The sequence below is a fragment of the Myotis myotis genome, unplaced genomic scaffold (assembly GCF_014108235.1).
Source record: "Myotis myotis isolate mMyoMyo1 unplaced genomic scaffold, mMyoMyo1.p scaffold_m19_p_11, whole genome shotgun sequence".
NCBI lineage: Eukaryota > Metazoa > Chordata > Mammalia > Chiroptera > Vespertilionidae > Myotis > Myotis myotis.
This window is the reverse complement of record NW_023416315.1, coordinates 31,597,508-31,608,925: the sequence shown is the minus strand read 5'-3', so window position 1 is coordinate 31,608,925 and position 11,418 is coordinate 31,597,508. Positions and strand designations below refer to the sequence as shown.

The following is an 11,418-nucleotide window of genomic DNA, read 5'->3' as shown; positions in this document are numbered from 1 at the left end:
TAATTATGTTCAGTTTGTAACAATGAAAATACATCCTACATATCAGATATTTACATTATGATCCATAACAGTAGCAAAATTACAGTTATGAAGTAGCAACGAAAATAATTTTATGGTTGGGGGTCACCACAACATGAGGAACTGTATTAGAGGGTCACGGCATTAGGAAGGTTGAGAACCACTGATCTAAGTGATAAACAGACCCCAAAATAAAGACCAGTTTGTAAAACTGGCCCATTTTAATGTTCTTTACGATAGAATAAATAATTCTCTTGATGACTGCAGACATATAAGCTGTTTGATAGCACTCAGGAACAGCACAGTAAAGGAGCTGATTGGTGCATAGTCTTCAACAATTACAAAGAGTTACTTGTATGAAACTGCTGTCAAACCAGGAAGACTGCATTTATGACCCCATCATTTTCAGGACTGTTGGTAACCTGGGCATATTTTCCCCAAATAACCTTGCCTCCTTGTGTCACAAGGCCCAGCTCATTCACGTTCACCGCGATGACAGCACCTTTGGTTATAACACCCAAAGTTGTATAAAGCGGGGAGAAGGGATTCTTCTTTACACCAGGTATTGGCAGGCAAAAGGTAGCTTTCCGTTCAGGATGTGTTACGTGGGCCTTCTTGAAATGTATGTCCATTGGCCTAATGAATCTCGTATTTAGGTGGTTTTCGAGTAAAGCCCTCTCCAACAAAGCAGACTTTAGTAACCATCCTCTTCCATGCTTTTGTCTTTCTCTTTCCTGTTTGAATAACTTTTAATACCTGTTTCTCCCTGGGCACGAACTTTGGGCAGAGGGACTTCCCATTTTCCCACATTCTCTTTTCGTTTTTGTTTAATCACACTGGAAAGTACTTTGGCTCGCGACTGTCCCTCTCTGTCCAGTAGGTATGCAGGTACTGCTCCTTGTGGAGTCTTTTCGTCATTCTTTTGTTTGGTGTTTTGTTTTTCATGCATCTTGATAGTCTTTTTCATTTGTGTTTTCTCAGCATGGTGCTGTTTATGGTAGAGCTTAGCCTTCAGACCAATCATCTTTTTTTGCCTTTGAGTGTTCATGAACCTCTCGGCCTGCCTTCTTTCTCTTTTTCTCACGGTAATCCAAACGATATCCATAGAGCTTCCAGGGTAACTCATTATATGTTTTGTGGCATGGTGACAGCCGCTGGGCCCCCGGGTGCAGTCCCCTGAGAGAAGAAGCTCTCAATTCTCGGGTCTCAGAGGCTTGCTAGAAATTGAGTTTAAGGGTTTAAAATCTCAATATATGTAGGAATAACTTGGTGGTATTTCAGAAGGGCCCCTGGAATACCTCAAAATATTTGAAATTGCATGGGAAGCATCATAAAATTAGTGATGAAAACTTCTAGGGTAGATTGTATGGATAAACAATGGTTGTAAATTAAACAAATAGTAGGGGCTATGGGAAACCCAAGATGGCTGTTTGGTTCTTCCCTGCTCTCTGGCTAATCAATATAACAGATTGAGAGTCAGAATCTATCATAGAAAATGAATGCTGTAGGCTTACGTATTTGACACTGCATTCCTTCCCAGGTGGCAGGACAATGGCATATACTGGGAGCAATACATTCACCACCATTTTTACATTTCTGAACGCAGATAGCTGCAAACAGAAACATACACAAGTCAAAAATATGATTTACTAAACAAATCCTATCATAAAATGCAAAAATTTTCATTAGAAAAATAAAATGACAGTTAAAAATCAGTGGTGAAGGTGGTACTAGGAGAGGAAACTAAGATGGCGGCATAGATAAACACCTGGAAATTGCTGCCTCCCACAACAATTGAAAAACACGTCAAAAACACAAAACGGACATCATCCAGAACTACAGGAAGGATGGCTGAGTGTAAATTCTACAACTAGAAGGAAAGAAAAGCACACTGAGAGCCAGAGGAGCTGCGGAAGTGAAGTGCAGAGGTAGGGGGCTCGCGTGCGCGGAAAAGGGCTGGCACCTGAGGACGCGGCTGTCTATTTGAATCCGGAGGGAGTCACAAGCTCCCGACGGCTCTGAACTCCGGTCCCGGGAAGTCTCTGGGGACCCAGGACTCATACGGGGAGAAACTGGACTGTTTGGCAGCGGGCAAACTTGAGGGCAGCTTTCCCTCAGAGGTGCTTGCAGCCGTTACCGGGACACTGAGACTCGAGACTCCTTAGGGCAGGGCTGAGGCTCCGCCATAGCTGCTTGCTCTGCCCTTTGATTCCTTGAGCCCCCGCCCCACCCAGGCTGCGGCAGAGGCTTTTGCATATGAATGCCCCGGCCCTTTGCAACCTGATAATTACCTAACTGCAGCTGGGCCAGACATACCCAGAACTTCCAAGAGAAGGCCCAAGGCCCCACAGCGGCTTGCATTGCTTCACAGCTGAGCCTCATCAGGGCCAAAAAAAGGAAGGGGAATCTGTAGTTCTCTTCGTAGTTCCTGCTGTGTAACCTCAGGCAGAGGCTAAATTAGCACCTCCTTAGATCCAAGAGCCACTGTACCCAGTGGTCAGAGGGGGACCATCCAGATCACAACTCCTCAGATCCATAAGGGACACACTCAGGGTGCAGTCTCAGTGAGCACCAAAGCCCCACTGAAGCAAGCCTTGCCCCAGAAGGGTGTCTCCAGCACAGAAGTTCTCCCACTGCAGACACAGCTGATTCTCACTGCCAACTGGCCTGGAGGTCAATTCCTCCCAGTGATCCTACAACAACCAAGGCATAGCTACCTCAGGTAACTGGAGAGGCTGAGCCACTGGGCCCTACAGGACACCTAGCACACAAAGCCACTCTATCAACACAGGGAAGCAGCCAAAATGCGGAGACAAAGAAACAGGTCACAAATGGCAGAAATGGAGGAAAGCAAACGACTTGATATAGAGTTCAAGGCCACGTTTATAAGGTTTTTCAAGAATTTTATGGAAACCGCCAATAAATTTAATGAGTCCCTCAATAAGTATAGTGAGACCCTGGAGGACATGAAAAAGGACCAACTAGAAATTAAGCATACACTGGCTGAAATAAAGAATAATTTACAGAGATCCAACAGCAGACAAGAGGATCTCAAGAATCAAGTCAAAGATTTGAAATACAAAGAAACAAAAAATACCCAACCGAAAAAGAAAAAAGAAAAGAGATTCCAAAAATATGAAGATAGTGTAAGGAGCCTCTGGGACAACATCAAGCGTACCAACATCAGAATTATAGGGGTACCAGAAGAAGAGAGAGGGCAAGATATTGAAAACCTATTTGAAGAAATAATGACAGAAAACTTCCCCTACCTGGTGAAAGAAATAGACTTACAAGTCCAGGAAGCACAGAGAACCCCAAACAAAAGGAATCCAAAGAGGACCACACCAAGACACATCATAATTAAAATGCCAAGAGCAAAAGACAAAGAGAGAATCTTAAAAGCAGCAAGAGAAAGACAGTCAGTTACCTACAAGGGAGTACCCATACGACTGTCAGCTGATTTCTCAACAGAAACCATGCAGGCCAGAAGAGAGTGGCAAGAAATATTCAAAGTGATGAATAGCATGAACCTGCAACCAAGATTACTTTATCCAGCAAAGCTATCATTCAGAATAGAAGGTCAGAGAAAGAGCTTCACGGATAAGAAAAAGCTAAAGGAGTTCATCACCACCAAACCAGCATTATATGAAATGCTGAAAGGTATTCTTTAAGAAGAGGAAGAAGAAAAAGGAACTCTTACCATTTGCCACAGCATGGATGGAACTGGAGAGCGGATAAATACCACATGATCTCACTCATTTGTGGAATATAATGAACAACATAAACTGATGAACAAGGACTGATCCAGAGAAGGAGAGGCATTGATTGGACTATCGGGCTTTGGAGGGAGGGTAGGGGAGGGTGGGGGTAAGGGGGAAAGATCAACCAAAGGACTTACATGCAGGCATATAGGCCTAACCAATGGACACGGACAACGGGGGGGGGGGTGAGGGCATGAGCGGGGGGGGGGTAGGGTAGAGGGTAACGTGGGGACAAGGACACATATGTAATATCTTAATCAATAAAAAATATATTTAAAAAAAAAATCAGTGGTGAAAGGATCTTTTCCCTTAACATTTTATCCAGAATATTTCCAATGTCACTACTTATTCTTGATTTTAATGGTTGTATAATGTTCCATTGATAAAGTGCATAGTGATTTAACTTTCCTCCAATTAGACATCATATTGCTTCTCATTTTTCTCTTTGACCAATATGTTATCATAGCTGCTCATTTTAACTAATAATTTATAAAAAGGAAAAATATATTTGAATGAGGAGAGCTGCTATCATTTAAAAAACTAACCAGGTTTGAAAGCAGTGGCACCCCACCTTGGGAGGTTCTAAATTGGTTGGTCTGAGATGGGACCATGAAATTAGTAATTTTTTAAAACCTTCTCCTGACTCCTCTTTAAAACTAGAAGACCAGGACTTAAAGACTGGCTATTTATCCTGGGAATTGCAGTGGACAGACTGGAAAATACAATATATCTGCTTCCTCTGCTAACTCGAAAGAACAAGTTGAAAGGATTTGGCATTTTACTCAGATTTCTTTTTTTTTTTAAAGATATCATTTAAAATAGAAACAAATAAAGCAAAAATAAAAACAAGGAAAATGTTCTTTGTCTTAAATTCGAATTCATATTCACAAGATAATGGAAGTGTTAGCACTGAGTATTTCTCTTACGTGTGTTGCAGTGTTTCCCTCTCCAACCAGAAGGACAAGAGCAAACGTTTGGTCCCACACATTTTCCTCCATTCATGCATATGGGATCACAGATACCTTCAGGTAAAAAGATGAAATGTCAGGTCTTCAATAGCAATAGTTTAGCTATTTAATGTGTTTTATTTACCTGTAGTTGGCAAATACATGTAGTGGTGTCTTACTTTTTTGGCATCTCCTACCAGTGTATCCTTCACGACAGGTGCACACATTATTTCTCACGCAGTGGCCACCATTCTTACAGGGAGGGTGACAGATAGCTAAAAGAATACATGGCAGCAATCTGTGAATATTACACATTCAATTGCTATATATTACATATTGCATCGTGTGCTTGTTATCTGTGGGGCATAAGGCAGAGAGATGTGCCATTAAAATAAAAGATCACAACTGCAAGTACTAAAATCACCCCTTCTAAATCAAAATACAATTCTTGGTGCTGTAAGCTGCTAGTGGGTTAGCACAGTTTGCAATGTATTGGGGATTGGTCATAACAAATGGAGTCTTTGGTATTATAGTGCACATAGTATGAACCTTATCTTATGTTTTACCACACTTTAAGTAAAGAATGAAATGATCTGACCAAAACCAAGAAAACATGTCAAAACCTAGCTCTGTGTAAGAATGTATCTGTTCCTGTGGAAATCAGAAAAATCTAAATAATCTGTCACATAATATTTGGAAAATACTTTAACTTTTAAATACCTACCGAGGTAATGGGTGCAGAGCTTTATATGTGACTTTTCTGTGACTGTTTGGTAAAAATCTTTTAAACAGTAAATCCTTGGCTTTGTTAGGAATATTTATTGGGTAATCTTGAACATACTGTAGTATTTTATATATATATATATATATATATATATATATATATATATATATATTCTATGAAGCTCAGAATCTATCATCTTTTATGAAAGGATTATTATATTGCTTCATGTTTCTTCTAGCTATGACAATTAAATGTGGTTGTTTTAAAAATAATAATACATAGGCAATTTTAAATTTAATTTTTCCTAAATGATAAATAAGTAAATTTTAGTGTGTGTTTTAAAAATGAATGTCAAATAATGGTGAGGACTGTTGCTATTTTTTATTATGGAGAAATACTCTCCTAGTTAACTGTTGGCATACAAATTTTATTTAAAATATTTTTTACTGATTTCAGAGAGGAAAGGAGAGGGAGAGAGAGAGAGAAACATGAATGATGAGAGAGAATCATTGATTGACTGCCTCCTGCACGCCCCCTACTGGGGATCAAGAGACAACCCGGGCATGTACCCTTGACTGGAATTGAACCTGGGACCTTTCAGTTCGCTCTATCCACTGAGCCAAACCAGCTAGGGCATGCATATAAATTTTAGAGAATTGCCCAGCCAGTGTGGCTCAGTGATTGAGCTACCAATGACCCAGGAGGTAATGGTTCTATTCCCGGTCAGGGCACATGCCTAGGTTTTGGGCTCGATCCCCAGTAAGGGGCCTGCAGGAGGCAGTTGATCAATGATATCTCTCATCATTGATGTTTCTATATTTCTCTCCCTCTCCCTTCCTCTCTGAAATCAATAAAAATATATTTTTTAAAAAAATTTAGAAAATAAAATAAACTTAAAAATTTTTAGAGAACTTTAAAATTATATTTTACATCTACTTCAAATAGTATAAGAGATGTAAGCTTTTCGTTTCCCCTCTAACATTCTCCACTTAACATTATATCTATAACTCATAAACATGGGCTTAAACATAGTCTCCTAATTTTCAAGATTTGCCTTATCTCTGTCTTTACTTTCTTCTCTTTTTCTATTTAGTTTCTTACAGGAAATTTCAATTATAGGAACTTGTTTCCAATGTGCACATATCTAGTATTAAAATGATGTGTTTTTTCTCTCTGCCTCAATTGCCACCTAATACTTCTAGCCAACATCCAAATAAAAAATTGGAATAAAATCAAAGTGTAACAGGACAGAAAAAGTATACATTTTAGAAATTAAGTTCTGACATGTTCTGACATCTGCAAGTTTGTTTATTTTGTTTGTTCATTTGTTGCTTTTTGTTTTTTACTAAAAAATCTACCCTACACTTTGTATTAGCTAAAATAATATGAAGATCAGAAGATGCATTTTAAATTTCATTTATTGACATTAATTCATGTCTACACTGACAACTTCAGGCATGCCCACTATTCTGAAAAACCCATAACATTAACATTATGAGGGAAAGTATTAAAATAACAGGCCATAAAGGGGAAATGATGCATTTTTATGTTCACATATCACCTTGCATAGTGCTGTGCATATATGGCTCTTCATAAATGTTTAATAAAACTGAAGTCGAGAGAGATCATGAGATAAAAGTGAACATTAAATTGAGCACAAGTCAAACATTTTTGCTGTGAAGGCAAAAAAAATGACACCATTTCATTATAATACTGGACTGTGAGAAAACTTCCCTTATTTGTTTTACACCTTGGTTCTATAAAACTGCACAGACAACTGCCATAGTTGTGAGCCTAACATATGCTGAATAAATATAATCGTTATTCATCATAACTCTGATATGTTTCCATGAAGTGATCCTTTGATGGCCAAACTTGCAACATCATAAGAAATAGAGAAAAAAAAAATAGCATCTTTCCTTTGGAACTTGTCTCTTTATATTTACTCAGATCTCTGTTTATGTCTAACTTCCCCTTAGCCTTTTTATTTATAAAGAAAGAATAATTACCATTCTGACACTGTGCGCCAAAGAATCCATTTGGACAGCGGCAAGTGTTCGGCTTATTACAGGAACCACCATTGAGGCAAACAGGGTCACACAAAGCTAATGAATAGCAGGAAGGAGAGAGACCATAAAAGTTTTATTATTTTAAAAAAATGAAAGCTGCATGGAAGTGCAAAATGGTGCATAATGAAATATTTTTTATGTTTACTGCAAATAAAACCCATAACTTACAATTAGTTAGAATTTGCCAAATACAAGAGGAATAAAATAACTGGATAATAGCTTTGAAAGTCTGTTCATCAAGCTTACAAATAATACCAAGCTAAGATTATGATTAGAATTCAGAATGCCCTTGTTAAGCTGAAAGGGTGACTAGAAGTTAGGAGAAGGCAATTCAAAAGCGCAAACAGGATAGTCTATAACCGCGCAAGTACAAGTGGCCATGTGGGCCTCTTTAAGTCTCCTTCCCAATTCATAAGGAACACTGCACTCAAGTCCTAGCACACTAAAAAACAATCTTCGTTTTTGCTTCTTTACCTTTGCTTCATTTTAAAAGGTACCCCCAATTAACATTTTTCTTTTTAAAAATTCATTTATTGGGTTACACTGGTTAAAAACAAATTTCAAGTGTATAATTTTATAATACAAATCTGAATACTGCATTGTGTGCTCACCACCCAACATTTAGTCTCCTCCCATCACCATATCCTTGACACCCTTTACTTCTTCATTCTTCCCCAACCTCCTTCCCCTCTGGTAACCACCATTCTGTTGTCTGTATCTGCAAGTTTGTTTATTTTGTTTGTTCATTTGTTGCTTTTTGTTTTATACCCCACATATGAGTGAAACCCTTTCCCCCCCAAAATGACTTGCCAAAATTAATTTTCCTCTTCTCTGCTTCCAAGAAACTGTACATTAATTACATAATTTATTATAACTCAACTTGTATCAGAGTCTTTTTAATAATGCAATCCTGTTATCCTTCACTAATGATATGCTCCTTAAAAGCAGGGCAAAATCAGATTGATCTTTGTTTCCCTTTGCATTATGCTTCGCACATAGTTGGCAAGCTACAAATGTTGAATTAAATCTATGTTGAAAAAAGTCATTAGAATACAATGTATTAGATTAAACATAGATAATTGCAAACACTGCTGCCAAGAAGTAAGCCTGATTTTGTGATAAATGAATTCATTTGATGGTGCCCACTTAACTCAAAATTGCTTGAATGTTTAATGAAATAGAATGTCTGTGATTTTAAAAAAATCCCACAACAACTTGAGGTCTAGAAGATGCAACACAGATATGTCTCTCCACCATGAAGCAAGTGGATGAAGAAAATATAGAAGCATAAATAAATAAAAAAATTGGTCAGGTTGGATGACAATAAAGCTGTTATATCGTCTATGGTTTAATATAAGAAGAAAAAGAATGAAGATGAAAGATAGGTTTTTAAAAATATGTCTGAAATAAAAACTTCATACCAATCTTGTCAGATTAGTTTTATGATTTGGGGTACAAGTCTTTAGGATATTGATACATTTAAATTTTCTTTTAACTGATATTTATAGAAAATATTTTTTATTTTACCTGTACTGCAGGTGGGGCCATACCAGCCAGGCTTGCACTGGCAAACATCTGGTGTAAGGCATTCACCTCCATTTTCACAGTGCTTGTTACAAACCACTAAGATCATAGGACACAAATAAAAGAAAGGTAGATTGGGCTTGGAATTGGTCATATTATTGACTATTACCTGGTTAGCTCATACCTGCCTATTACATCTTTAATGAATAAGATCAGAAAGAAAGATAAAAATAATTTTTCCATTGGCTTTACAAGGTCTCCGTTTCTCACATCATGTTATTTTTATTTTACTTATTTTGCTGATAGAGATGGGAAAGTAGGAAACCATTGAGCTGAATGGTAAACAAGAAATGGCCATTTGGAAAAATTATTAGTTACTAATGAAAGTAATCACAGGCATAAATTAAATGAGATACATTTATATGTAATTCAACAAACTGAATTCCTGTCATCTAAAAAAAAAAATGGAGAAATGGTCATGAATAAGGCCAAAAAAAGAGTTGCTTATAAGAAGAAACTTTTATTTTAGTTTTGGCACCCAGCACTCTCAGTAGTATGCTGAATGGTAACTGTCATAATAAATCACAAATGTGTGGTTTTTCCTTGGGGTTGGGTTTATATCAGTTAGCATTAAAGCCATCAGCTGTTCAAAGGAGCAATTTCATTATATGAGTCCACAAGAGCTTTGCTTACTTGTTTTGCACCTTGGTCCCACAAAACCATAAGGACAGGTACAGAGGTTTCCAGCCAAGCAGGTGCCACCATGTTGACAAGGTGGGCTACAATATTCTGCAGACACAGATTATGTTATTAAGTCAGCTCTCAATTTTAAAAAAGTCAGTTTTTGTTTATAAAATACAGCCACAATAAAAGCTTTTTGTAAGAGCAAATTATAATAAGCTCAGTTATCTTTTACTATGAAATTTGGTTCTGTAGGATTCACTATGAGTTCGAGCTCTAAAAACACCCACAAATCATTAGCATGTCTTGGTTTATAAAACTTATGATTAACTGATAAGATTATATATGATCTTAGCTTCTGGAAAGTGATACTTAGCTTACAAGTAGAACACTTTTATATTTCCATAATTATTTTCATATGCTATTGATATTGACTGTTTCTGTTGGTTTATTATAGATTTAGTTTAATTTGTTAATTTGTACCTTGTTATGAAAGCATTTAATATGGCTCTATTTTATTAATAACTAATAGCCTGGTGCACGAAATTCGTGCACTGGGGTAGGGGTGGCAGGGAAAGGGCCCCTCAGTCTGGCCTTCACCCTCTCCAATCTGAGACCCCTCAGGGAATGTCCAACTACCTGTTTGTGCCCACACTTTTAACAGATAACAGCTCCATTGTTGTTTCTTTCTTATGCTTAAAACCATTGGAATTAGTAGGTATTTAAAGTGTGTATACATTTTGGGGGGACACCCTGTATATCTCTAGTCAGCGGTGAAAGAAACCAACAGCAGATTTGGAACCCCCAGATAGGAAACCTCGCTCACTCCCCACATGTCTCCCCACTTCACTTTCCATCTTCGTGGGCAGCAGGAGAATCAGTGTTTTCTCTCATTAATTTGGAAAAGCACATCCTGTCACCCGCTGCCTGGCAGGAGTGCGCTAGGCCCCAAGCAAGCGAGGCTCAGTCAGGGCAACCTTCGCTCATGGGTGCTGGCACCCAAAGTGCACATTCCTCCTCTACAGTCGCCCCAACTATCCCACTGTTTCACTAAGAGGACGGAATTCCTCTCCACCTCTGGGTTCTTGATCTTGAACGCTGACCAAAGGCACCTCAGTGAGGGCCGCCCGCCCCCACCAGGTGTGTCTATCTGCATCTGCTCCCGCCTCAGCACCTGCATTAACCCCCTAGAGGTGATCTCGTAGCTGCACTGGCCTCTGTGGGAACAGGGCATCACCACTCCGCCCTCTCACTGTCATCTCACAGGTGCCCACCCTCAGCACCCAGAACACCCAGACACTCTCCAAAGGACGTGAGCGCATCAGAGGAGTTGTGTGCACATCCTGTGGGGGTGTTAGGCATGCTGGGTTGATGGAAGTGTGGTGGAGAGGCGGGGGGAACTTGTGCACGCCTTGGTTTGCAACTGTTGCAGGCGTGGGAGGGTGACAGTGTGCTAGGGGATGTTCACACGCCGGGGGGGATGTGCACACTGGAGGCCTCTGGCTTTGCAGATCCGCAAACCCCCGTGGTGCGGCCAGGAGGACGTCAGTCTGGCCCACCACGGTGGCTGTCCCTGCGATCCTGCACCTTCTGGGCCAGGAGGCAGATCTTGCGCAGCCATTCCTGAGCACTGATGGCCTGCAGGCGCTACTTCAGCTCAGCCTGCAGGCTCCGCCTGGCACGCTCACAGCTGT

At 39.4% G+C, this 11,418-nt stretch overlaps 1 protein-coding gene across 1 annotated transcript in view; it reads right to left on the bottom strand.

Moving 5' to 3' along the window:
- Positions 1 to 371: 371 nt before the first annotated feature.
- The window catches only part of VWDE (von Willebrand factor D and EGF domains), a 48,919-nt gene continuing 37,872 nt past the window's right edge, over positions 372 to 11,418 (bottom strand). The window contains 10 exon segments of the mRNA XM_036328986.1: positions 372 to 666; positions 668 to 775; positions 777 to 1,052; positions 1,054 to 1,231; positions 1,533 to 1,628; positions 4,706 to 4,801; positions 4,906 to 5,001; positions 7,460 to 7,555; positions 9,047 to 9,142; positions 9,737 to 9,832. Coding sequence (XP_036184879.1) covers positions 387 to 666; positions 668 to 775; positions 777 to 1,052; positions 1,054 to 1,231; positions 1,533 to 1,628; positions 4,706 to 4,801; positions 4,906 to 5,001; positions 7,460 to 7,555; positions 9,047 to 9,142; positions 9,737 to 9,832 — 1,418 coding nt within the window. The 3' untranslated portion in view covers positions 372 to 386.